Below are 24119 nucleotides of genomic sequence, written 5' to 3'. Positions count from 1 at the left end.
GGAAGCACAGCGGATTCCGAGGCAGCCAAGCATGTTCTAAGAGGGATGAGAGAAGAGGACCCAGCAGGCGGAGACCTTGTCACATCCTTCCTCTGGTTCTGTCGTTGCTGGTAATAACAACAATGGCAGTGCTTGTCCTATTGCTAAAACCACCCGCTGTGTTCCTGTCAGGGTTTCTGCTGCTGTGGTGGAACACCACGGCCAAAAGCAACTTGAAGGGGAAAGAAGGGATTTATTTTTGCCAACAGTTCGACACTGCGGTCCCTTGTTGAAAGAAATCAGGGCAGGAACTCGGACATAGGCCATGGTGCGGGGAACGGGACACTGCTGCTTACTGGGTTGCTCTTAACTAGGTGGCTCGTCTTGCTTCCTCACAGCACCCAGGACTGCCAGTCCGGGGGTAGCACTGCCCACGGCGGCCTGGGCCCTCCCACATCAGTCAATCAGCAGTCAAGGAAATGAGCCACAGGCTTGTCCGCAGGCCCACCCGGTACGGGACCTTCTCTCTTGTAAAACTGCTCCAGCTTCTGTCAAGTTGACATAAAACTACCCACCACGGCTCCAGACTCGCGAGCGCAGCATGACTCAGTAACTACGTTTGTTTGCCTTTTTCTACCCTTTTATTTCTAGGTAATACATAAACACTGTCATGTAGTCTCTTGCAAGAGAGCCAGGGACCTGACAATGCCATTTGGGTCCACCGAGTTTTCCCAACCCTCCCTGGTAGAAGCCTGTGTTCTAGTGGTCTTAAAATTTCCTCACTTTATTCTGCATACTTTGTGGGAGAGTGTGGCTTAAAAATAATAGCCAGCTGCTAGTCTAGATCTGATAAATTTATTTAACAGACACTGAGCCCTGGGTACCAGCATTGCCCTAAAAATTATTAAGTATTAACTCACACTTAATCAACCAGATTGTCTCTGAAATATTAAAAGGGGTCCTGGAGAGATGACTCAATGGTTAAGGGCACTTGCTGCTCTTGCTGAGGACCTGAATTTGGTTCCCAGCGTCCACATGTTGACTTACAATTGTCTACAACTCCAGTTCCAGGCGTAACAGCCTCTTCTGGCTCCCGAGGGCACTGCACACATGCAGGCAAAGTACTCATATACAATTTTAAATGTTTAAAGTACTAAGAAGAAAAAGCGGTTTTAAGCATGGGTTTATTCCCTAGTACTTGGGTGAAGTTATAATGACTGTGTTTGGAGTTTTCCCTGTGACAGTGTTGAACACGTCCTTTGACATTTGCTGAGACTGACAGGGGTCTCAGTTACTTTTGTTTGCTCTGTGTTCCAGTCTGTGGGAGATATCTGAAAGCCACTTCAAGTACCCAATCGTGGAGCAGTACTTGAAGACAAAGAAGAACTCTAGCCATTTAATCATGAAATACATTAGCTGCCGGCTGGTGACATTCGCAGTCATACTGCTGGCCTGCGTCTACTTGGGCTATTACTTCAGCCTCTCCTCGCTCTCAGACGAGTTTCTGTGCAGCATTAAATCGGGCGTCCTGAGGAATGACAGCGCCATCCCTGACCGCTTCCAGTGCAAGCTCATCGCTGTGGGCATCTTCCAGCTGCTTAGCCTTATTAACCTCATAGTGTACGCCCTGCTGGTTCCCGTGGTCATCTACACGCTGTTCGTCCCCTTCCGGCAGAAGACGGACGTTCTCAAGGTGTATGAAATCCTGCCCACCTTCGATGTCCTGCATTTCAAGTCTGAAGGCTACAACGACTTGAGCCTCTACAACCTCTTTCTGGAAGAGAACATAAGCGAGCTCAAATCGTACAAGTGTCTTAAGGTGCTGGAGAACATTAAGAGCAACGGGCAGGGCATCGACCCCATGCTGCTCCTGACCAACCTAGGCATGATCAAGATGGACGTCATGGATGGGAAGACTCCCATGTGCTCAGAGGTCAAGGGAGAGGACCAGGGCAGCCGGACGGTGGAGTTCAAAGGTACAGTTGGCTCTGGACAAGCGTACCTTTGCGGCACCCTGGGCTGTCTTTACCTTGTTGGTCACTTGAACCATTGCCCCAGTGTTGTCCCGGGGGAAAGTGTGAGAACAAATTCCCGTTACCCTCGTTTCCAAACAAGGATGAACCTGTGCTTCTGCCCCCTGGTGGTTCTGTTTGTGTCTTGTTGGCTCCGCCCGTTTCCAGCTCCCTTGTCTTCGCCTTGTCTTCCTGCCTGTACCTCCCACCCCCTGGCCCTCCTCTGCCTTTCCCTCTTTTCAGCATCGGCTGCCTGTTCTTTGACATTTCATACATGTTTACGGTGTATCTTGATATCATATCCAGCTTCCCCCCGCCCCCAATGTATCCCCTTCCTACCTTCCTACCCTTCTAGTTTTGTTTATTTGACTTATTTTGTGACTCACTGCGCACAGCTAAAGGACGCTGATTGACCGTGTTGGGTGTGTCTTGTGCCGCTGACCATAGCTGCAGGGAGTGACAAGCCATGGCGTGTTCAGAAGCCAGCATTGTCCCCTGCCCCCCTTGCCCCTAATTTTCTTTCCTCTTCGTGGGCATTCCCCGAGCTTTGGTTTAGGGGCTGGGGGCCAGCAGAGGTGTCTCGCTCAGGACTGAGCACTGGACGGTCACTTCACTTGCTCTCGGCGCTTTAGTCGGCTGCGAGTCTGCGGTGACGACCGCTGCCCACCACGGAAGGAAGGTTCCCTGGCCCAGGCTGAGGGTAGGAATGTATATATTTAGAAGGGAGTTTGACAACATGTCCGTCTAGCTTCTCTAAAACCTGGGACCTCCTGAGCTGTGGGCTTGGGGCCACATTTTCTGTGAATTCCTTCCTCTGGGGCAGGCCTTCTACAACCCAGAGAGTGGCTGGCTACTCCCAAAGCCACGGTTTGACGTCCGACTTCAGACTAAGAAGCGGTGTATGCAAGAAGTCCTTCTTACAGTTAGGTGGCGTTAGTGCTCCCTGTTAGTCCTCCTTTCTAAATAATGGTTTTAATTTTGGCAGATTTGGACCTGAGCAGCGACACTACAACAAACGTCGGAGAGAAGAACTCTCGACAGAGACTTCTGAATTCATCGTGCTAATGGTTTCATTCTTGACTGTCGAGTCTAATGGTTTCATTCTTGACTTTCGAGTCCGTGACTTCTGCCGTTGAAAGCACCCCTGTTGGGTCTGTAGCTGGTTTGCAGTAAGATGTTTTCGGTAGTGATGTGGTGTGTGTTTTACAAGTCTCTAATAGATATAATGGCCAGTAGTGTCAAGGAAGAATGGGTTAGGACTGTCCTATAAGACAAATTATGGAAATGAGTAAGTGGACTTTGCCCGAAGTCCTCACTGAAGGGCTATTAAGAGCACAGAGCCTTTCGGAGAAACACTGTTCTGGACTGACGGTGTTTTGAAACCTGGAGCTTCTGGGGAGCAAGCACTTTGGGGGAGGTCTTGTTTTGTGAGCTAATAATAAACACGTCAGGATTTAATTTAATAATGCCCTGTGTGTACTTACTGGCTTTTGAACTAGAAGAGCACTGGCTGGCTACCAGCAACATTGGCCTGTGATAGCAGCATCCTAAATTGGGCGTGGCCTGGTATCTCGGCTCTGGTACTTGCAAACTCTCCTGTCACGTGCCGGCCTCAGCTAACTGTGGTCCTCTGACCGCTGCCCACTGCCCTTTGCCCTCTGCAAGGACAGCAGGCCGGGGCAGTGCTGAGGAGGCAGGGTTGCCGTGCATGGGCTCCTGCTGTGGTGACTCTCAGCTGGAAGGCTTCAGAAACAGCCCAGTGGGAAATCTGAATTTAGAGGCTGTTGGCAGGTGTCGCCGAGACATCTGAAACAGGAGAACCGCATTTTACTGAAGCACCCTGACAGAGCACAGGGAGGGACACTGCCCACTGTGAGCCCAACACGGAGCAGACACACACGGGTGACCTGTGTCGTGCGTTTGGAGACCGATTGTTTGTATGTACGCGTAACTTTTTAAGTTGCGGATTAGTTTGTATAATTGGGGTCATTTGAGAAGAACATTCCTAGCACTAATAAGAATTACAGAATAAATTGTACACATGGGTGGTTAGGACGTATATAAGGGTTGCTTTGTAAACAGTTTTTAATTTTTGTGACATGGTCTCGCTTTGTAGCTCAGCCTGTCCGTGGAAATGCGTCAGTTTTCCTCGATCGTCCTCCCAAGTGTGGGGATCACAGGTGTGGGTCACGGGCCTGGCTTTAGTAAACACACGTGCTGACTTAGCACTCGTTCAAGCCCCGTCACATTCTGACCGTGTGAACATGCTGTGTGTTCACACTTGATGTAGAAACTCTTTCGTCTGCAGACCTTCCCATTCTTAACACATTGTTTAAATGAAAGACCTCGGGAACTGCCCAGTTTGCTTTTGGCTAATCTTAGGGACGATTGCTTACCTAATGTAATTGCTTTTTGGTGAAGCCAGAAGTTAGGTAAGTGGCTGTCTGCCTTTGGGAACGTAGGGAAAAGCAGATTTTGCTTGTACTTCCCTGACAGTTTCTGAGTTGGAAAGAAATACCAGGAGTGCACTGGGGCTTTGAATAGCACTGTTCATGATACTTCTCTCCGTTGAGGGTTGAGTTATAGTGTGACTGGTAACCAAGGAACTGATTTTGTACATTTTTATATTGCTGTGCCGGAGACATTTCATTACATGTGTATGTGTGGGTTTTGGTTTTTAGGTTTTTTTTTTTTTACTTTGAAATGACCTTTAAAATATTTTTTTCTAGGGATATGGATTTTTTTTCCAAAAAGCGTCATCTTTCTTATAGCATAACTTGTATTTTGAGGCAGTAAAAATCGATATTTTAGGAGATGAGAAATCTCCGAGCCTGACCATGTACAGACGTTTGGTCAGAATGTGTGCTTGGGGGCCTCAGCCTGTTTCAGTTCGCTCTCCCATGCTCACCCTGAGCTGCGGAGGGACCCGCGGCATCACACTGGGTGCTGGCTGTGACACAGATGGACAGGCAGGTCCTGTATTGAGGGCATCAGAGCCCAGCAGCGAAGACGAGAGTGGAGTACCCACAGGGAAGACCCTTCCAGAAGGTGGAAAAGCCTCTGTGGTGTTGGGAGGGGCCTGTTCCCTGCCCCCCCCCGAGTTCATAGCCGGTGGTTCGTGGTGTCTGGTGGTTTCCTGGAGGCAGACGGCCGTCTTCAGCCGAAAACGGAGCAGCACCCGTGGTTTTGAGCAGTTGAACTGCAGCTGCTTCACCACCTCCAGGACGAGCGGAGGAGCCTGCGGGGGTACATGGTGCTGCCGCAGACTTTGTAGCTCCAGAGGGCTGCTATACTGATGCCCGGCAGTGAGTGCTCTTTGGCCGGAGTTAACCCCTCCCTCCGTCTGCTGGCTTGCTGGCTGTGAGCACTTCTCTAGAGATGGAGGGATGCTTTTGTAAGCACTCGTCCTTTTATTGCAGATGTAACAGGTCCTGAATGACCACTGTGGGGCCACTGACCTTGTTTCCAGCCTTAGTGGACTACTGACGTTTCCAAGCCAAATTCACACAGATCATTCTGGAAGCAGTGTCCTGGCACATTCACCATTTTACCAATGGGCAAAAAAAAAAAAAAAGGTCTGCAGTGTAGAGGCCTTCCAGCTCTGGGTGGGGTCTATTTAAAGTTACAACAGACCCAAATCTTGTCGCTTGTGCTTCCCGAGGAGCAGGGCCTCCACCAGGCGTGAGTGGGCCTTGTCCTTGAGAAGGCTGCTGCCTTTAGCCTGATACACTGTATGTTCAGTTAGTTGAGTCGTGGTTTTGTATTTCTGAGAGAATGCCTTTTTGTTACCTTCATTTTCTAGAGTCAGACTCAAAGTTAGTCACAGTGACATGGGCAGCCTCTAGCCTGGAGTCACAGGCAACTGGCATTGATCTTGTTTTCTCTGGAGTCACAAGGCTAGCACCTTCCCGTTTTCTTCCCTGTTGTGTCTCTGGAGAGCAGGGCACAACATACAGCTTACAGAGGATCGCCCTGCTTCTCAGTGGCACTGTCAGGGGCTGGAAACCTGCACTTGTTTGGCAGGTCTGTTTCGAATGTTTAACATGTGTAAACACCTGTCGGGACATACTGGTTCCCACCCAAGACCTAGCCCCTATGGACTAGACGGATAGCTACACATTTCACGATACACATGCTGCTTGGCTTACTCTACATGTGTCAGAACCGCAAAGGTCCAAGTGCTCTCTGTTCAGAGAGCGAGCAAGGGAAACTAGGGATCTCTGACTTGAGAGGCTGGTCCTCCACAGGAGAGTGGGAAGGCTCTCATTCCAGTGACTAGTAGGAGTGCGGCAGAGGCAGACATAGCCTTTCCCTGGAAACACTGGTGCTTCTTAGCTTTTGGTGTGAAATGGGTCATGACCACGCTCCAAGTTCAGCGTGAGTTCAAGGTTGCCTTGCAGTGACTAGGGATGTGGGGGTTTTAAAGATCCTGGCAGTACAGAATAAACCTTTTGATGGAGCCAGCCGGGGCTTAAAATATGCCATTACCAATTGCTGTGTCTTGGGGCACTGAGATGAGCGTCTCCTTTGGGGCGATCATTGACATTTCCTTATTTCTCACAAGAACAGTGAAACCTCTTTTAAAAAAATTGATGACAATGCTATTGTGTCAAATGTGGAATATAATGGGTGCTAATTTGTAGTTCCTTTTCCTCCCTCATTAAATTAGACCTATTGTGTTTCTGGATCTCTTTAGCTGTGGAGTAAGTACATTGTCGCTGAAGCATGCAGGTTTTCATCAGTAATTGTTCTTAGGTTCCTGAAAGCTACAAAGTTTCTTGTGTCTTGAGGGACTCTTTTCCTTGCTCCCCCGCAGGAGAAAACTGTAGGATTCTGCAGTGTGACAAGCAACCCCCACACACAAAAGGACATAGCATTCAATACAGTGGTGTTCTGTGTATAATTTAAATTTCCCTTTGGAGGGGAAGTTGGTTTTGTTGTTGTTGTTGTTGTTTTGTATGTGTGTAGGGGAGGGGATTGAGACAGGGTTTCTCTATGTAGCCAGGCTACAGAATTTCGTTTTTGGGGTTTTTTTTTTTAGGTTTCTCTGTGTGGCCCTGGCTTGTCCTGGAACTCACTCTGTAGACCAGGTTGGCCTTGAACTTAGAGATCCACTTATTTCTGCCTCCCTAGTGCTGGTATATTAAACTCGTGTGCCATTGTACCTGGCTAAGTTACGTTTCTAATGATTAAATTTCTCTTAAACCTTTCAATAAAAATATGTACCTTTTTTTCTGTGTCACTTGGTTAAAAACACTTGAGTCGATGAAGAGTGACTTTGAACGCTAAGCTCATCTTCAGTTTTGTTCTGCGAAGTCCAAAAGAGGGGAACAAACGATGGTGTCACGTGGGAAAGCCCAACCTACCGCTTCCGTGGGAGGCGCTTGGCCCACTGTGCCGACTTCAGCTCAGAGTGAAGAGCTCCCAGTCACGGCTGCTCCCAGTCACGGCTGCTCCCGTGTCTGCAGACCCCAGTGCATGGAGTGTTAAAGATGTGCTGTGTTTCCCTAAATAAACTTTTCTACCAAATGAGAGAGCCATGACCTTTCCTGCTCCTTCGGGAGTCACTCCACTGAGAATGGAGCCAGAGGATGGGTGTGAAATGACGCCAGGCCTGGCCCCGTCTGGTGACGGTCAGGAGTCCTCACAATACTTGCTAAAACCCAGCTGGCAGTAAGTGAGGGCAGTCCTTGAAGAAGGGCCCCCAGGCTGGGGTTTAGAAGGTGTAAATTGTGCTGTCTGGTTGAAGCTGCATGCAGATGGCCATGAGGTGACCTGCTCACCTCTGCTCAGGAGAACACTTCTACCATGAAAGTAACACACTGGCAGGTTTAGCAAACCACAGGCGCGTACAATCTTAGCGGAGTTCCTAGCACGCATTAAGCGCTCTGTACTGCTTCCGGGTCCCCGGCTGTCCCCCAGCGATCTGTGTGTTGCATTCATTTTCTATTGCCCCGTAACGACTGCATACTTAACAGCTCAGAGCACCCGTTGCTCACCTGGCCGCTTTCTGTAGCAGGAGTTTGGACGGAGCCTCTCCAGGTGAGCTCTCAAGGTCCCACAGGGTGCATCAATGTGAGGATGTGGGCGGTGCTCCCTGGAGGCTGAGCTGGAGAAACTGCTGGCTGCTCATCCCACCTGCTCATCTACCTCCTCAGGCTTTTGGCCTGGGCCCTCCTATCTGGCCTGCAGCCTTGGAAAGTTGCTGTGTCTCCTGTCTATTAAACAGCCAGCTCTAAAATGCCCTGCAGGAAGTTCCAGTTTCCACTTACCCTCCCATGCTAACACCTGTCCCTCTCACTCTCATGAGAAGCCCCCCAGGCAGGTTGGCTCCCTGAGCTCCCCACACCTCCTTCTTTACCCAGATACGAGGCTCGCTCACCCCAGCTCTGAAATCTAGATTGCTGGGTGCAGAGGGGGGCACGGATCAGAAGCGAACTGTTCTACCACACATCTGTCTTGCCTAACTTGAGGCAGCCAGGTCCATGCCCCTGGCTCCCCCACGTCAGTGACTGAGAACCTGACCTTTCTGAAAGCCTCCCCAGGGCCTTTGCTTGGCTGTAGCGTCTCCTGCATACACTCGTGCTCACTGCAGCCGTCTCCTGTTCTACAAGTTCCAACATCCCACGTCGTTAGCGTGCAGCTGTCTCTGTGATAAAAACTACCCTGCAGGGAAGCAAGGGCTTGTTTGGGCTATGGTTCCAGAGCCATCCAGTCCATTGTGTTGGGGAAATCTCGGCAACAGGCAGGAGAGGTAACGGTGGCAAGAGAAGGAGCCCAACTGACCACATTCCCTTTGCAGATGGGAAACAGAGTCGGGAGTGAGTCGAGGAGCTAAAACCTCAGAACAACCCTGTTGAACTTCCTCCAGCAGAGATCCCCTTCCCAAAGTTACATAAACTCCCTCAACAACGCCGCTGGCTGGGCACCAAGTGTTCAAAAGGGCGAGCCTCTGGGGGCCAGTTCTCCTCAAAGCCCAGCGGGCACATGGTCACCAGCGGGAAGTGCTGATGCTCAGACAGTAAGAGAGGGGACACCTGTTCTCAGTAGGTACCCATCCACCATAGAGGTTTCTTCTGCGACAGCCCCTCCTACCGCCCAAGGATCCAGCAGGAAAGGAGGGAGATGCTGACTGGGCCCACAGCTCTGGGCTCCTCTAGATGAAACTGAGTTATAGCAGCTAAACTGTAGAACTGACAAATGCTGGCATTCTGTTTCTTATGGCCTCAAGTAACTCCGGAGTTCTAGTGGCCCCTTCCTGAACCGCAGAGCAGAGCTGTTACTCCTTTGTGTTCTAGCAGGGATGGGGCAGGTAGGCCAATCAGGGGAAGGAGGGGCAGGCGTGACAGTGGATGGCAGTCAAAACATCCCTTTCAAGAGCCAGGTGCTAATGTTTCCGTGTGTCTTTTCTCAGATCACAAACACACACACACACACACACACACACACACGAAAATGATGAAAAACAAAATGAACTAAAGTGCTGTCATAATCCCTTCCACACCCCAGGAAATGAAATCTGCGTTGCCTCTAAGTGAAGATAGGGGTGTAGACGCAAGCTTCCATGGAGACTTGAGGAGCATAAAAGGAAATGTTCTAGTGGTGATTTCAGAGGTAAGGACACTCAGGGATTTTAGCATTCCTCTCATTTGTTCTGAATATGAGGAGTGCCTGTTACAGAGGAAACGTCGCTCAGGAGAGACCCTCGAGACTCTTCATCATCTAAGCACTTTACAAATACCATCTCCTTGAGAGAAGTTTCATTTTAGAAAAAAAGAAATTGCCCAGAACTCTGACTGCTGCAAGAGGAAACAGGAGAAAAAAAAAGAAAAAAAAAAAAAAAACAGAGTAAGCTCCTAGCATGATCAGGTCGGGAGAACTTGTCCGATGGGATACAATGGAAGGCACGTATGTAATTCTCAAATGTATTATCCACATAAAGAAATGAAATGGGCAAAATGAATGTTAACCATCATCCTAACCAACTGGATAGCATAACACTTCAGTGTAAGAAATGCTGAGGTATTTTACATCTTTTGTACCGAAAATTTTTTTTAAGTTCAACATAAATTTTTGGCTCGAGGCACATCCTGCTTGAGACTGGCCTCTTTTAAAGTGCTCAGCAGCTGCGTGTGACTGGTGGCCATTATGTTGACAGCGCATGTCAAACTAGATAGCGCTGTGTTCCCGCCTAGTGATAACACCGCGTTCTTCTCCTTTTTGAAAGATCTGTCCCTGTGTGTGGATTTAATTAACAGAGGCACTTACCTTGAAACCTGACAAGTCTCTGGGGATTTATGCATGCTGTAGGTGTGATGCACGTTAAATGCCTCTTGCCTTTGACACGTGTTAACCTACAGTAGGAGCTTACAAGAGCTGTGGCGACTGCTGCAACCTCTTCACTATTTGCCACGAGTGTTAATTGTTTTGTTTGTGTGCATGCTTCTTTCTCCTCCTCTAATAGGCGATAAGTGGGTGAAACCTTGGTGCCTTCATCACCTTTGACCATTAAAGCATGAGAAGGCAATAATTATCTCCAGGGCCTCTGCAATGGGTTTGGAAGCCTTGGAAATGGGACTGTGCAGTGAAGTGTTGAGCCCAATCCCAAATACGGAATGGGCAAGAGAGATACCCAAGAAGTGGGGTAGACTCAGGAGTGGGGGTGAGCGAGACAAGAAGGCTCCCAGCTTACTACAGGGCGGGGAGGGGGGATCAGACACTTCCGGCCAGAGGCAGATGTGGGGCCTTCATCAGGCACCACTCGGGGTTCTTGCTCAAAGTGGATTTGCTAGCATTCACTAAGGGGCCTTAGGGGAAGGATCAGCAGGCTGCGCGGCCAAGGGAAAAATCGAAGCTTTTACCGCTGAAGGCGAGTCACCGGGCTAGTCATTCTCGTTCAGCAGGAGCCTGGGCAGAGGTGGCGCAGAGGCGATAAGAGTGCGTAAAGTAGGAAAAGGTAAAAAGACTGATTCGTCGATGCTGATCTGATGATTTATTTAGGGGTTTGCTCAAAGCACCGCTTGTACTGCCTGTCTGCCAAGCGTGACTTCACCTGCTGCCTGAAACAGAAAGACCTGGAGAATTAGCTGAAACAACGGGTACTTGCCTTAACAACCTGCTGGCTGCCCCACCTTGAGGTTTGGGGGTAGAAAATGAGAATACAAAATGGACCCGGGATTGAAGGCTTTCAGGAACTATTCCGGCTTACTTTTGGCTTCCTTCCCCCGGGGGCTCTGTCACTGGTGCTGGTAGGTTCCCACCACGAACTACGGCAGGCTCCTTCTCAGGGAGCTGGCTGCCAGACCCCTGCCCGGGTAGGTGAAAGCTGCAGCCTGTGGTCTCCCCCTGCGGGCTTGGCACTGAAGGATTTAAAGAGAATTCTCTGGGAGGGGGAACTTGAGAGTGCATGTGGAGAGACTGCTCTGGAGATTTCTTTCCACACACAAATCACCATCTGGGGTAGAGAGAAGCACATGAGTTTGGAGTCAGGCACACACATCAAATCCCAGAGTGAGGTGGCCCCCTACGACCTCGGTGACCCTTGGTCTGTTGTCTGTAGGATGGAATCGTCTCGAGGGCTTTCAGTACACTTCAACTGGGAAGTTCATTGTGAACACACAGAAAGCTGGAAGAAGAAGAAAAGCCCCACACAGCAACACAGAGAGAGAAATGTCATGTCTGTGCTACACCCAGCTTTACTCAGCGGTGCCCTCTTACATAATGACATTGTATCAAAACACGAGATACCACCCACTGACCCAAGCTACACTATAGACTTACTTAGGGACTTGCCCAGTTTGGGGCATGTGTGTATGCACCTGCATGTGAGTTCCAAAGGAGACAGCCATTCATTGATGAAAAAGGACTCTTTCACACTACCCCCTTCGTAGTCATGCCCAACCCTACCCCAGGTGACCACCGATCACATCTCCAGCTCTGTCACTCGCATTTGAAGGATGCTAGTCTGTAACCCTTCAAGACTGACTAGTTTCAATCAGTGTAGCAATGCCCCCAAGGTCCAGCTAATCACGCACTAATGGCTGCTTCCTCTTTTGCTGAGTAGTGTTCTGCACAGGCTCCTTGTGAGCACCCCACAGAGGACACAAATGTGCCCCAGGCACTTCATCTTTCTTTTAGAGCCAAGGATAACAATCCGAGAGGTGAGCAGGCCGGGAGGATTCCCCAGGTGGTTTGCTCCCATCTCAGATCTTCTACACTGTGTCTGCTTCTGGGCCTGCAGTCCATGCCAGCTGGCCAATCTCCTGCGTGGCCCCAGCTAGTCCGCCGAGCACTCTGCAGGGCGTCACTCGGGAGCGCTGACCAAGTTGGTGTGGAGAGGCAGGATGCTTAGATTCCCGATACATCAGGACCCCATGAGGAAAATGCCTTCAGTGCTTTAAACTCCACTCAGCGATGGGCTTGACATCCACTGAACAGACTTTCAAACCACTCCTGTACCACGCCTCTGGCTCTCAGCGTTTCTTAGGAATAACAGTGGGGAAGTCAGGAAGCCAAGGAGACGCTCGGCTGCAGAGCCTGGCCACCGGGATACGTTCCCCAGAATCCACGTGAAAAGCTAGATCTGGTGGCATGTGTGTGTGATTCCAACACTCCTGGGGCAAGATGGGAGACAAGAATCAGCCAGCTATCTGGGAGCATGCAACAGCACCGCAGAACAAGAGAGACCCCACCTCAACAAGACACAGGGCAAAAACTGGCTTCTGGAAGGTATGAGTGCTGTGTGCTCATGCTCACAGTTTTTGTGTTGCTGTTTTGTTTTGTTTTTCTAAGTAAGAAGAAGGCCACAGAAAGTAGATGCTTGGCTGTCATCTATAATTTCACCGAGGGGTAGTTTTTTCCAGTGAGCAGTTTGAACTGCATCTCTGAAGTGCACTAGTCTGTGTTTCTGGAATCTGTTTCTTCCCCCTGGACAGAGGAAAGAAAGGAAACTAGCATTTCCCATGCACCAATGTGCCAGGCATTTAAACACACATATTATGTCTTCACTACCCAGTAAGCACATTCCATTCATTTTGGGTGAAGCACCCTAGAAATGTCTTCTCCTGATAGGCTGCCTGTGACTTCTGGGTGACCCTGGCTCCTGGCTCTTCTATGCTTCAGTTTCTTCTTGGGTCTCACAAGAGTCAAAGGTATTGTTGAGAATTAAAGTAGACTAAATAAAGACATTAAGCCCAGAGTCAGCATTCGCCGGGAACTCAGGGCCTGTTCTGTCAAATAAACTATATTTGATTTGAAAACTAGAAAATCCCATGCTATGGGAACACAGTGGAAAATGTCTCGTATAGAGGCAGCAAAAGGAGGCTCAGTTTGGATTTTGACAGCAACAAATCTGGTTTCGAGTCTTCTCTCTAACATCTGAGTTGGCCTTGAGAATCACAGTGTCTCTCTGTTTTGAGCCAGTGAGACGCTGTACTTGGCACTTAGGGGGAGCTCTGCATATAGGAGCTGTCTGTCTGTCTGTCTGTGTAGAGACAGGGTCTCAGGTAGTCCAGCCTAGTTTCAGACTTGCAATGCAGCCAAAAATGATCTTGAACTTCTACCTCTAAAGTGCTGGAATTACAGGCATGGGGCACTGTGGCTGGCTTATTCAATGCCAGGCAGCGGATTTAGGGTGCTGTGCATGTTAGACAGGCCCTGTAATGAGCCTCAGCCCCAGACCCACAGAGTAGCTTCATATCTGCCTCGACATAACTGAAAGCAAAGAAAGGCATTTGGGGTTTCAAGGGTGGGAACCGCATCTTGTGGGAAGACCCTGCCAGGAGCAGTTGCTGAGAGAGACCTTTCCTGCCTCAGAGAAGCCTATGCCGTGCTTTACTGGGGTTACCTCCTGGCCTTGCACCAGTGGCAGCAAAGACTGTGCAGATGGACGAGGGTGGTGTGGGTATTGTGAAAGCGGCCCAGGAATAGTCTTGACTCCCCAGAGAATAAGCCAGATGGGCTAGAACCTCCCCCAGCCTGAGGTGGGGGGCTGGCGGAGACTGCGGGGAGGGGCGAAGCCCATCATCCAGGCCTTTCACAGTGCTGCCTGGGTAATGCAGAGAGCCAGCTCCTGGCCTGTGTCACGCAGGGACCCAGGACCAGGGTCTCTGGGCACACTTCCCTGCCTGGTGACTTGGCCGTGTGCTGACTCCCCAGATTGTCACACTTTTTTTTTTTTTAATTTCGAAGGATGAGGCAAGCATGCCGTGTTCACTGCAGAAGTGTCTTTTTAAGAAAATTTAGAGAATGTCGAAGTAAACGGAGCTCTGAAGTCCTCCTCTGCTCCACCCTGGCACACAGCCTGTGCGAGTGACTGCCAGCCTTCTGGCTCACATGGGTTTCTAGACTCTGTCTTAAGCAGGTACTCCAGACGTCTGCCTTGCTTGACTGATGTATAAATGAATACTTTACATTGGCATGGATTTTGGATTATTGATACAAATTTAAGGTCAATTTTCTTATACTGTATACATTTCTACTTTTGTTTAAGGTATTACGTTTATGCAGCTCTTTTAAAAATGTAATGTATACTCCTGGAATCCAGTGACAGAAAGGGAGAGCTGATGAGCAAAGGGGTTAAGACTGGGCTGGTTTAACACACAGAAATGGTTGACCTGAACAAGAGGGAGCTCTTGGACCCCAGACTGATGGCTGGGTGGACAGCATGGGACTGACACACACACCCTGAATGTGGGTGTCAGTGAGGAGGTCTGTGGGGACACCAGACCTTGAGCAGAGACCCACTTCCCCTTCGGCCTGGGAGCAGGCAGCTGTGAGATAATGTTTACTGAAAACAATTCAGTGTTATAAAGCTCTTGATAGGGCTCAGATAAGGGCTTGCTCACTGAAATACCATGACTTTCACACTCCCTACGGCTAGATGCTTCTTCCTGTTCCCCCTGCTGTTTCTCCCCGATTCTGGGGCCTGAGATTAAACCACCAGCCAGGAGGGTGAGAAGTCTGGGAGAGTTGTTGGAGAATTGTATGTAGATGGATGGCAGAAGTCCTTAAAAAGGGAAGCGGGTTTTTTTTCTTGGGGAGCTCTTCTCCTAAGCCGACTTGGGGAGCATAAAGTTTTCTTAAAGCAACCGACCGGTCTCTGTGTCATCTATCCCGACCACCTCGCTACATTCTCGGATACAGGCTGCGCAGGCAGGTGCAACAGAGATCTAGGTAATCTATGGGGCCTTGGGTAGTATTTATCCCTGGTATACAAATGGACTTTGGTGGCCCATCCCACAATGAGGGATGCTCTCTCAGTCTGGACTCTTGGGGGAGGGCCTAGGCCCTGCCCTGGATGAAATGACAGACTCTGGAGATCCTCCATGGAGAGCCTCATCCTCCCTGGAGATCGGAGTGGAGATTGGGTGGGGGAACTGAGGGGCCTGGGGAGGAGGGTGGGGGAGGAGGGGAGGGAGAGGGAGCTGGGATTGACATGTGAAGCAAGATTGTTTCTAATTTAAACTTTTTTAAAAAGGAAGAAAGAAAAAATGTAATTATATATAATCATCTCTAATAGACTTATAGTCATGTTAGCTAGGTTTTCTAGATATACAGAGATATATTTCAGATGGATAAGTAATCTTCAAACACTTCAAAGGCCTGCAGAATATGGCATTTAAAGTATTTTAAGAACTAAGACTTTTCTCAACCGTGAGATATGTCTGTTTCTGACAGCACCAATTACTTCAGAGAGATTGATGGGCACAGAAGATACTCGTTATGTGTCTTCAGTGTGGCAAGACCAGCCATTTGGGCAAGGAACTTGTGTGTGCTGTATGGATTGAAAATACAGGACCCATGGGAGAGTGACTGCTAAACTTGCCAAGATAAGACAGGATGGTCCTTCAGTGTTCCAGCTTCAAAGCAGAAGCTGCCAGACATTCTGCAGGACACAGAAGAAAGCAACTGACGAACTTTGCCAGTACAAGGCAGAACAGATCTTCAAGTTTTCCGCTTCACTGAGAAGTCTGTTAGACACATTATGCCTATAGGCTGAAGATGGTTACCCCAACATTACAGAGGAACTTTGGGTAAGTGTCTAGGTAGCCAGATGTCTCTGTCATTTCTGGAATTTTGGAAGTTGCTTGCAATGCATTTCCTGTTTACTTAGGTGATATTATATCCTTCTGGGGTCTTTGATGGAGCTGAAGACTAGATATGTATAGTTTTCCTTAGTTATAATAAAGGATAAATTAGATATAAAACTTTGGGCTCATAAAGATAGGATAGATGATAGAGTATTTTCTTCAGTTTTATCAAATACAGATAGACTAAATATCGTAAATGTAATGTTTCCTTGCGCCTGTTCTGTTATATGTAATTTTCCTATGTTAAAGTTAAAAACCTCCTTTTTTAATTAGACAGAAAAGGGGAGATGATGTAGGATGTCCTTCTGTGTGCTGCAAATATGTCTTGCTTTTATTGGTTGATGAATAAAGCTATTTTGGCCAATGGTCAGACAAAAATATAGCTAGGCAGGAAATCCAAACAAAGATTCAGGGAGAAGGAAGGCAGAGTCGAGGAGATGCCATGTGGCCACCAAAGAATTAACTTGCCAGAGAATTACCGGTAAGCCACACGGCCTTGTAGCAATACATAGATTAATAGAAATGGGTTAAGAGAGAGCTAGCCAGTAATATGTCTGAGCCATTGGCCAAACAAGTGTAATTGATATTAAGCCTCTGAGTGTTATTTCATAAACAGCTGTGGGGGCAGGGGGGGAGGCTGGGCCAGTGGGACTACGCAAGACAGAGAAAAACCTCCAACTACACTTGGCTCTGAATGTCTCCAGTCTGGACTACTTAGGAAGGGAGAGAGTATCAGAATTCTCCATGAACATATTAAAAGGCACTTCCTACCAGCGTACAGTGGTCCTAGGCTGAGGGGGACTGAGGGGAGACAAAAAGAAGGGGCGATGAAGGAAGGAGGGAAGAGGAGACAGATTGGGAGAGGGAAGGAGAGAGGTGAAGAGGAAAGAGAAAGGAAGGGAGGGGAGGAAGGTGGAAGGAAAAGATCACATGATCAGACAGGAAGCCAGATTGTAATTCAGGAGTCAGCCCAGCTTTTCTGACAACCCCTCTTGTGAGAACCAACACAGGGGTCCCACAAGTCATTCCCTCTGGAGGGCAGCACCCAAGTGAGGCATCAAAGTGCCCTGAAGGGTCTTCTACCAAACCCAGCTAGTGAGAACCCCAAAACCTTTCACACCACCGCACTGGGGACCGAGCTTCCCCACATGTGAAGGGTCTTCTACCAGACCCAGCTAGTGAGAACCCCAAAATCTTTCACACCACCACACTGGGGACCAAGCTTCCCCACATGTGAAGGGTCTTCTACCAGACCCAGCTAGTAGGAACCCCAAAATCTTCCACACCACCGCACTGGGGACCAAGCTTCCCCACATGTGAAGGGTCTTCTACCAGACCCAGCTAGTGAGAACCTTTCACACTACCGCACTGGGGACCGAGCTTCCCCACATGAACCTTCGAGAGGACTGAACCCATCTGAGCCTCAGGAAGGCCCACACGGAAGCCCATTGGTGACTTCCTCCCCTCCCCTATCCTGGACGGACCTCCTCCAAAACCCAGAGGTGTCCATATTGCCAGAGACTTAAGGCTCCCCAGTTCAGAGCATGTGGTATGCTCCTGAAAAAATGTTCCTGGGCTCCTCTGCAGACCCAACGCTAGAGTCAGGGGCTCTGGGACAAGGCCTAGCATTCGTGGGTAGAACCTGCCATTCTGCCTCCAGCTGAGATACAGCAAGGAGAGAGAAGCTGGGGGAGGCAGAGGGAGGGCATTGTTCCAACAGAGGGGTCAGAGCTGCCAACGCCTATTGATTAGAAAGAGCATGGAGGAGCTGGGAGTCCCTGGGGACACTTGGACTTCAGCCCTGCTGGCTGCCTGGGGACCCCACGTTCCCTTCACCCAAATGCTCCTGTTTCTTCATCAGTCCCTGAGAGAGACAGATCTCCAGTGCCATCAAGACATTCATTCACAGAAGCAGCCGGGCAGCACCAGCCTGAGTTCTCAGCTGCCCACCCCAGGCCCAGAGACGAGCATCCCAGCTGCCACGCCCCTTCTCTGAGACCAGCCAGTCCTGGACTAGGGCTTGGCAGAGCCTGTGTGAATTCTCTTCCTCAGTTACAAGTGGGCCAAGGAGTTCAGGGTTCAGAAGTTATTTTGGACTGCTTACACGACAGAGCTCAAGGGAACATTCACCGTGAAAGCTGGGAGCCCAAGGTTAGTGGCTGGGATTCGGTTTTTGGTGAGACCCACCCCCTTGCAGAAAGTCACCTTCTTCCTCTACTCTTACGTGACTGAAAGGGGGCCAGTTCATGTCGCACCTGCTGTGCCGCCTGCATCCGAGAATGTAGCAAGGTGGTCGGGATAGATGACACAGAGACCGGTCGGTTGCTTTAAGAAAACTTTATGCTTCCCAAGTCAGCTTAGGAGGAGATTCCAAGTCCGCTTAGGAGAGAGAAGTCTCTCAGGATAAGTCTCTCTAAGAAAAAGGAGCTTCCCTTTTTAAGGACTTCTGCCATTCATCTACATACCATTCTTTCCAGACTTCTCACCCTCCTGGCTGGTGGTTTAATCTCCGGCCCCAGAATCAGGGAGACACTACAGGGGGGGACAGGAAGAGGCATCTAGCCATAGGAGGTGTGAAAGTCATGGTATTTCAGTGAGCAAGCCCTTATCTGAGCCCTATCAAGAGCTTTAAAGCACTGAATTGTTTTCAGTAAACATTACACAGATGCCTGCTCCCAGGCGAAGGGGAAGTGGGTTTCTGCTCAAGGTCTGGTGTCCCCACAGGTTCACTCTCTGACCTCTTCTTTGTAAGAACTATATAATCCTGGTCATGACTTAACCTCCCTCCAAACGCACACCCTCCAATGCCACCTCTTTAGCAACTGGGGCCTTCACATATGAATTCAAGGACACGCCTTCAGGACACGTCACCTCATTTCATCCTGTGGGTCCATCACCCCATTTTACAGAAAGGAAGACAGGGCTAAGACAGGGGGTGGAAGCAGAACAGGGGTGGGTGTGGGCAAAAGAAGCCGCCTTCCAATTCGTACTAGATGACACTAGAACATCTGGTAGATGTCTCACAAGTGGTCCTTGCGTGGAAAAGCCGTGGGGCCTGCCTCCTGCAGTGAGGGTCTCAGAAGCTGAGTAGGAGGCCTGGCCTAGCACAGGGAAGAGTCCCCACAAACGATGCTGCTGAACCACTGTCCGGTCGTCTATCCAACTGGAGACCCATGAAGGGGTCGCACCAAAGGTTCCAGCGCAGCACTGGCGGAAGTCCCGAGGCTCAAGTTCCTCTCCACCACCGTGAGTTGCGGTGTTAGTGTTGGGGTTCCCCGAATTGAGGAGGGGTCCCCAAGCTGGATTCATCGCCCCAAAAATCAAGAGTCCACGCGCCAATTGATGCAACACGCAAGAGGCTTTAATTAGGCATCTGCAGATGGGCCTCTCGGTCAGCTTTTAGACCAATTGGCCCCGAGGTTCAGTTACAATCAGCTTTTAAAGACAAAAACCACAAGCCTTTGGGAGGGGTCCCTATCTTGTGACGGGGGGGGGGGGGGAGCGTACGTGACTACTGACCAGGGAAGTAGATATCTTCCTGACCTACACATTGTAAATTCCTCAAGCCTTGGTATGAGTTAATCATCTCTCCCTAAGTAAATGGTGGTTATCATCTCCTTGTTTCCCACGAATCTTGTTTGCCCATCTCTGACGCCCTGGTCAGTTCTTCACAGGTGGTCAGGAGCCTGTAATTGGCCTTTTGTGGGTTTACAGCCCTTCTGCAATTAAGGTTGCTAAACCATACATCCCATTCTGTGGTCTTTCATTAGGTGGCCACCACTGCCAATGCAGGGGCCTTCTTCCCAAACAGTGATGCAAAGGCTTTGCCCACCCAGCTGAGAACCCACGCTCCTGAGTGTCTGGCTTTCCCCGGGTGCCGGACTGGGAAAGTTCCAGAATCCTCCTCTGACTTGTGAAGAAAGCCTCTGTAGTGATCCTGGAGAGAGCATGTATGACCGCTGCATGCAGTTCCTCTGAGGAGGCAAGAGGAAGCACTCTTACGTGCCTCAGGGTGAATTTCATACCCAGCGTGTGCTGAACCTTTATAGTACAGCCAGCAAGGGCCGTGTACCCTAAAACTGATGGGACAAGAGCTGCTTTCCGTGGCTGCTAGGGGCAGAGGAAGTGGCCGGGCACCCACATGCTCAGCAGCAGTGTCAGGCCAAGAGGCCAAGAGCCTCCCTCTCCTGCTGAGAGTTGTGCACAGCCTCACCAGAGCTGTCTAATAATGCTTACCCCGCTCCACTCGCCGTGGAACACTGGGTTCTCTCCAGTCTCTGTAGAGCTGGTGACAAAGGCACGGTGCAAAGTAACAGACTCGTGTGATTAGAGCATCTTTTATGGTTAAAGGCAGGGAAGTGAGACCTCATCCACCGCAAATTTCCTCAGACTCCGCACTCCCAGCAGCCCCATAATTATACCACAATTTGAGTAAAAGTGTGCCCGCCATATAAATCCAGTTTCATAACAGAACTTTAGCCCACGCTTAGCTGACTGCAGCTATTCCAAATGCTTCCAATACCAGGAGCTGTCAGGGTTCTCTTTTTTTGTTTTTTGGTTTTGTTTGTTTGTTTGTTTGTTTTTTGTTTTTTTACGAGACAGGGTTTCTCTGCATTGTTTTGGAGGCTGTCGGTCCAGCCTGGCCTCGAACTCACAGAGATCTGCCTGCCTCTGCCTCCCGAGTGCTGGGATTAAAGGCGTGCGCCACCACCGCCCGGCGCCAGGGTTCTCTTAAGATAGCCAGACGCAATGGCCAGCCAGCAATCTCTGTGCGGTCGTGAGTGGCCGGTGGTGGCTGAGAAGGCTTGTCTGCCTCGCTGAATCACACTCAACTTTGGTCTCGTACAGGATGGACTAGCCACGCCCACACCACACCCTGGGTCACCCTCATCTCCGCAAGAGGCTTCCGCTCCCTGCCCACTGCCCCACTTCTCTGATGAGCTCAGCAACAACGCCAGGCTGAATTCACAAATGGCACTCAATAGCTCCTTGTTGATTTACTGATTGATTCTGTTGCTAAGGAAACCACCAGCTTTCTCAGTTTGTTCCTCCGTCTGGGTCAGGAAGAACAACGGGGAGAAGAAATCGTGGGGTGGTAATAAGCCCCAGTGACAATGTTCAGTGGCCCTAGCGTGGGGAAACTCCATCAGACGAAGCCCTTTGGGTGAGTATAGGCACAGAGCGCTAAATTCACGATAGATATGGATTCACATCTCCCTGAACCACCACGTCAGACCCGTGTTGACTAGATGACTAAGCCATCAGAGCAGTCTAGGGTAGTGCTTCTTTCACGGGTAGCTTTGAGACCTTGGTACATCTCTGCACTTATTAGGATGAGGTCTTTATAGTTCATTTCTGTCTCTGTTCTCTTAGGCCTTTGACCCAAGATGTCATCCACACTCACCTCAGATTATCCCTCCGTCTTCAGCAACATTTATGATTCAGTCACCCACCCATTCATTCATTCACACACTTATATACGCAGTCATGTCCTCATTAAATAGTGTCTAAATGTTACTATGCCACAAGGACTATGTTATCAGGTAGGAATGTAGAGATGGATGAAAGAGTTATCTCTCCCTCTCTCCCATGTGACTATAAACAAGAAAGTGGCTGTCCACAGCCAGGGAGTGGGTCCTCAGCAGACACCACACACTGTGTCTCCTGGTGCTTTGACTTGGAGATTCCCAGCATCTGAGCTGTAAGAAATAAATGTTTGCTGTTTAGCAACTTGAACTAAATAATAAGCAAATGATTGTGAAAAAACACCATCATATAACAACAACAAAAATGTATGTGCCAATGCTAGGAGCTAGACTCCTTTCCATAGAAAAGAACGCTTTCAAACTTAAAACGCTTACAGACTGGGAAAAGATCTTCACCAACCCTGCATCTGACAGAGGGCTGATCTTCAGAATACACAATGAACTCAAGAAACTAGACACCAAACACCAAATAATCCAATTAAAAATGGGGTACAAATCTAAATAGAGCATTCTCAACAGAGGACTCTCAAATGGCCAAAAGGCACTTAAGGAATTGCTCACGATCCTTAGCCATCAGGGAAATGTAAATCAAAACAACTCTGAGATACCATCTTACACCTGTCAGAATGGCTAAGGTCGAAAACACCAATGAAAGCTTATGCCGGAGAGGATGTGGAATAAGGGTAACACTCATCTATTGCTTGTGGCAGTGCAAATTTGTACAGCCACTCTGGAAATCAGTATGGCAGTGTCTCAGGAAATTGGGGATTGATCTGCCTCAAGACTCAGCAATACCATTCAGACATATACCCAAAGGTTGCACACTCATACCACAAGGATGTCTGCTCAACTGTGTTCGTAGCAGCATTATTGGTAATAGCCAGAACCTGAAATCAACCTAGATGCCCCTCAAACAAAGAATGGATAAAGACAATATGGCACATTTACACAATGGAGTATTACTCAGCTGAAGAAGAAATATTAAACTACACAAATTTAGGGGTGTCCTATGATACTTATTGAAAAAGAAACCACTTAGGTGAAAAGCCAAGGATATGAAAAACCAAGAAGAGTCTCCTCCCCCTAGCTCTATTTACCCATATGTGCCTGTACCCGTGAACACACCCACACCACGGGAGTGGTCAGCTCTTACGGATACGTAAAATCACTCCTTACAATGTCCCTTTTAGTCTAAAGAAGAGATTTAAACTTGATTTAAACACTCAGCCATAAAACATAATGACATCTTGAAATTCTCAGGCCAACTATGGAACTGGAGAAACCATCCTGAGTGAGGTAGCCCAGACACAGAAAGACAAACACAGTATGCACTCACTCATAAGTAGATATTAGACATAAAACAAATGATAACCAGCCTACAATCCACAACTCCAGAGAAACTAGGAAACAAGGAGGCCCCTAAGAGACTTACATAGACCCCCCCCCAGACCAGGAAAGGGACAAGATCTCCTGAGTAAATAGGGAGCATGGGGGCAGGGAGGGGAGGGAAGTAGGAGAGAGAGGAGAGGAAAAGAAGGGGGGGAGGAGAGCATGAAGGATCAGGAAGGTTGAGTTGGGGGAAGGACAGAGAAGGAGAGCAAGGAAAGAGACACCTTAATAGAGGGAGCCGTTATGGGTTTAATGAGAGATCTGGCACTAGGGAAATCTTCAGGGATCCACAAGGATGACCCCAACCAAGAATCTAAGCAATAGTGGAGAGGCTGCCTTAAATGCCCTTCCCCTAAATGAGATTGATGACTACCTTAAATGCCATCCTAGAGTCTTTCACCCAGTGGCTGATGGAAGCAGAAGCACAGATCCACAGCCAAGCTTTGTGTCAAACTCCTGGAATTCAGTTGTAGAGAGGGGGGCGTGATGAGCAAAGGGGTCAAGACCATGCTGGGAAAACCCACAGAAATAGCTGACCTGACAGCTGGGGAACCGGCATAAGACCAAACCAGGCCCCCCGAACCTGGGTGTCAGTTGGGGGGCCTGGGCAATCTGGGGCTGCTTGCAGTGGAACCTGTGTTTATCCCTAGTGGGTAAACTGGCTTTTTGGAGTCTATTCCCTGTGGAGGGTTACCTTTCTCAGCCTAGATGCAGGGGGTAGGGCCTTGGTCCTGCCCCAAATAATGTGACAGATTTTGATGATCCCCCACAGGAAGCCTCACCCTTCCTGAGGAGTGGTTGGGGGAGGGGGTTGGATGGGGGAAGGGTGGGGGGATGGGATGGGAGGACAGGAGGGAGAGAGAAGTGGGATTGGTATGTAAATAAGATTTTTTTAAAATTACAAAAAAAACCAAATTCCAAAAACAGAAAAAAAAATACAATTTTAGTCTAGCCCTTTTGTTTAAACAAAAGGGAAAAAGCAAGGAGTTTCTGAACAAAGGAGTAGCCTAGGTACATAGGCATATGACCAGGACAAAAACAGATCACACCACCAGTGGTGAGAGCCACATCCCACCCATGCTCATCATTTCGGCTCCCCAAGGTCCTATCTCCAAGACTGGATAGTGGGCTTCTGGGAAAATTAAAAAGCAGAGCTCAGATTG

At 49.1% G+C, this 24119-nt stretch overlaps 1 protein-coding gene across 1 annotated transcript in view; it reads left to right on the top strand.

The window, feature by feature from the left end:
• Panx1 (pannexin 1) overlaps positions 1–3454 on the top strand; it is a 37012-nt gene extending 33558 nt beyond the window's left edge. The window contains exons 4-5 of the mRNA XM_005084033.4: positions 1297–1955; positions 2977–3454. Of these exons, the coding sequence (XP_005084090.1) occupies positions 1297–1955; positions 2977–3056 (739 nt within the window). The 3' untranslated portion in view covers positions 3057–3454. The remainder of the gene's footprint in view (positions 1–1296; positions 1956–2976) is intronic.
• Positions 3455–24119: the final 20665 nt, after the last annotated feature.

The sequence above is a fragment of the Mesocricetus auratus genome, unplaced genomic scaffold (genome assembly GCF_017639785.1).
Source record: "Mesocricetus auratus isolate SY011 unplaced genomic scaffold, BCM_Maur_2.0 Super-Scaffold_100044, whole genome shotgun sequence".
NCBI classification, from domain to species: Eukaryota; Metazoa; Chordata; class Mammalia; order Rodentia; family Cricetidae; genus Mesocricetus; species Mesocricetus auratus.
Note: the sequence above shows the minus strand (reverse complement) of the source record. Positions and strands in the feature narration are given on the sequence as shown.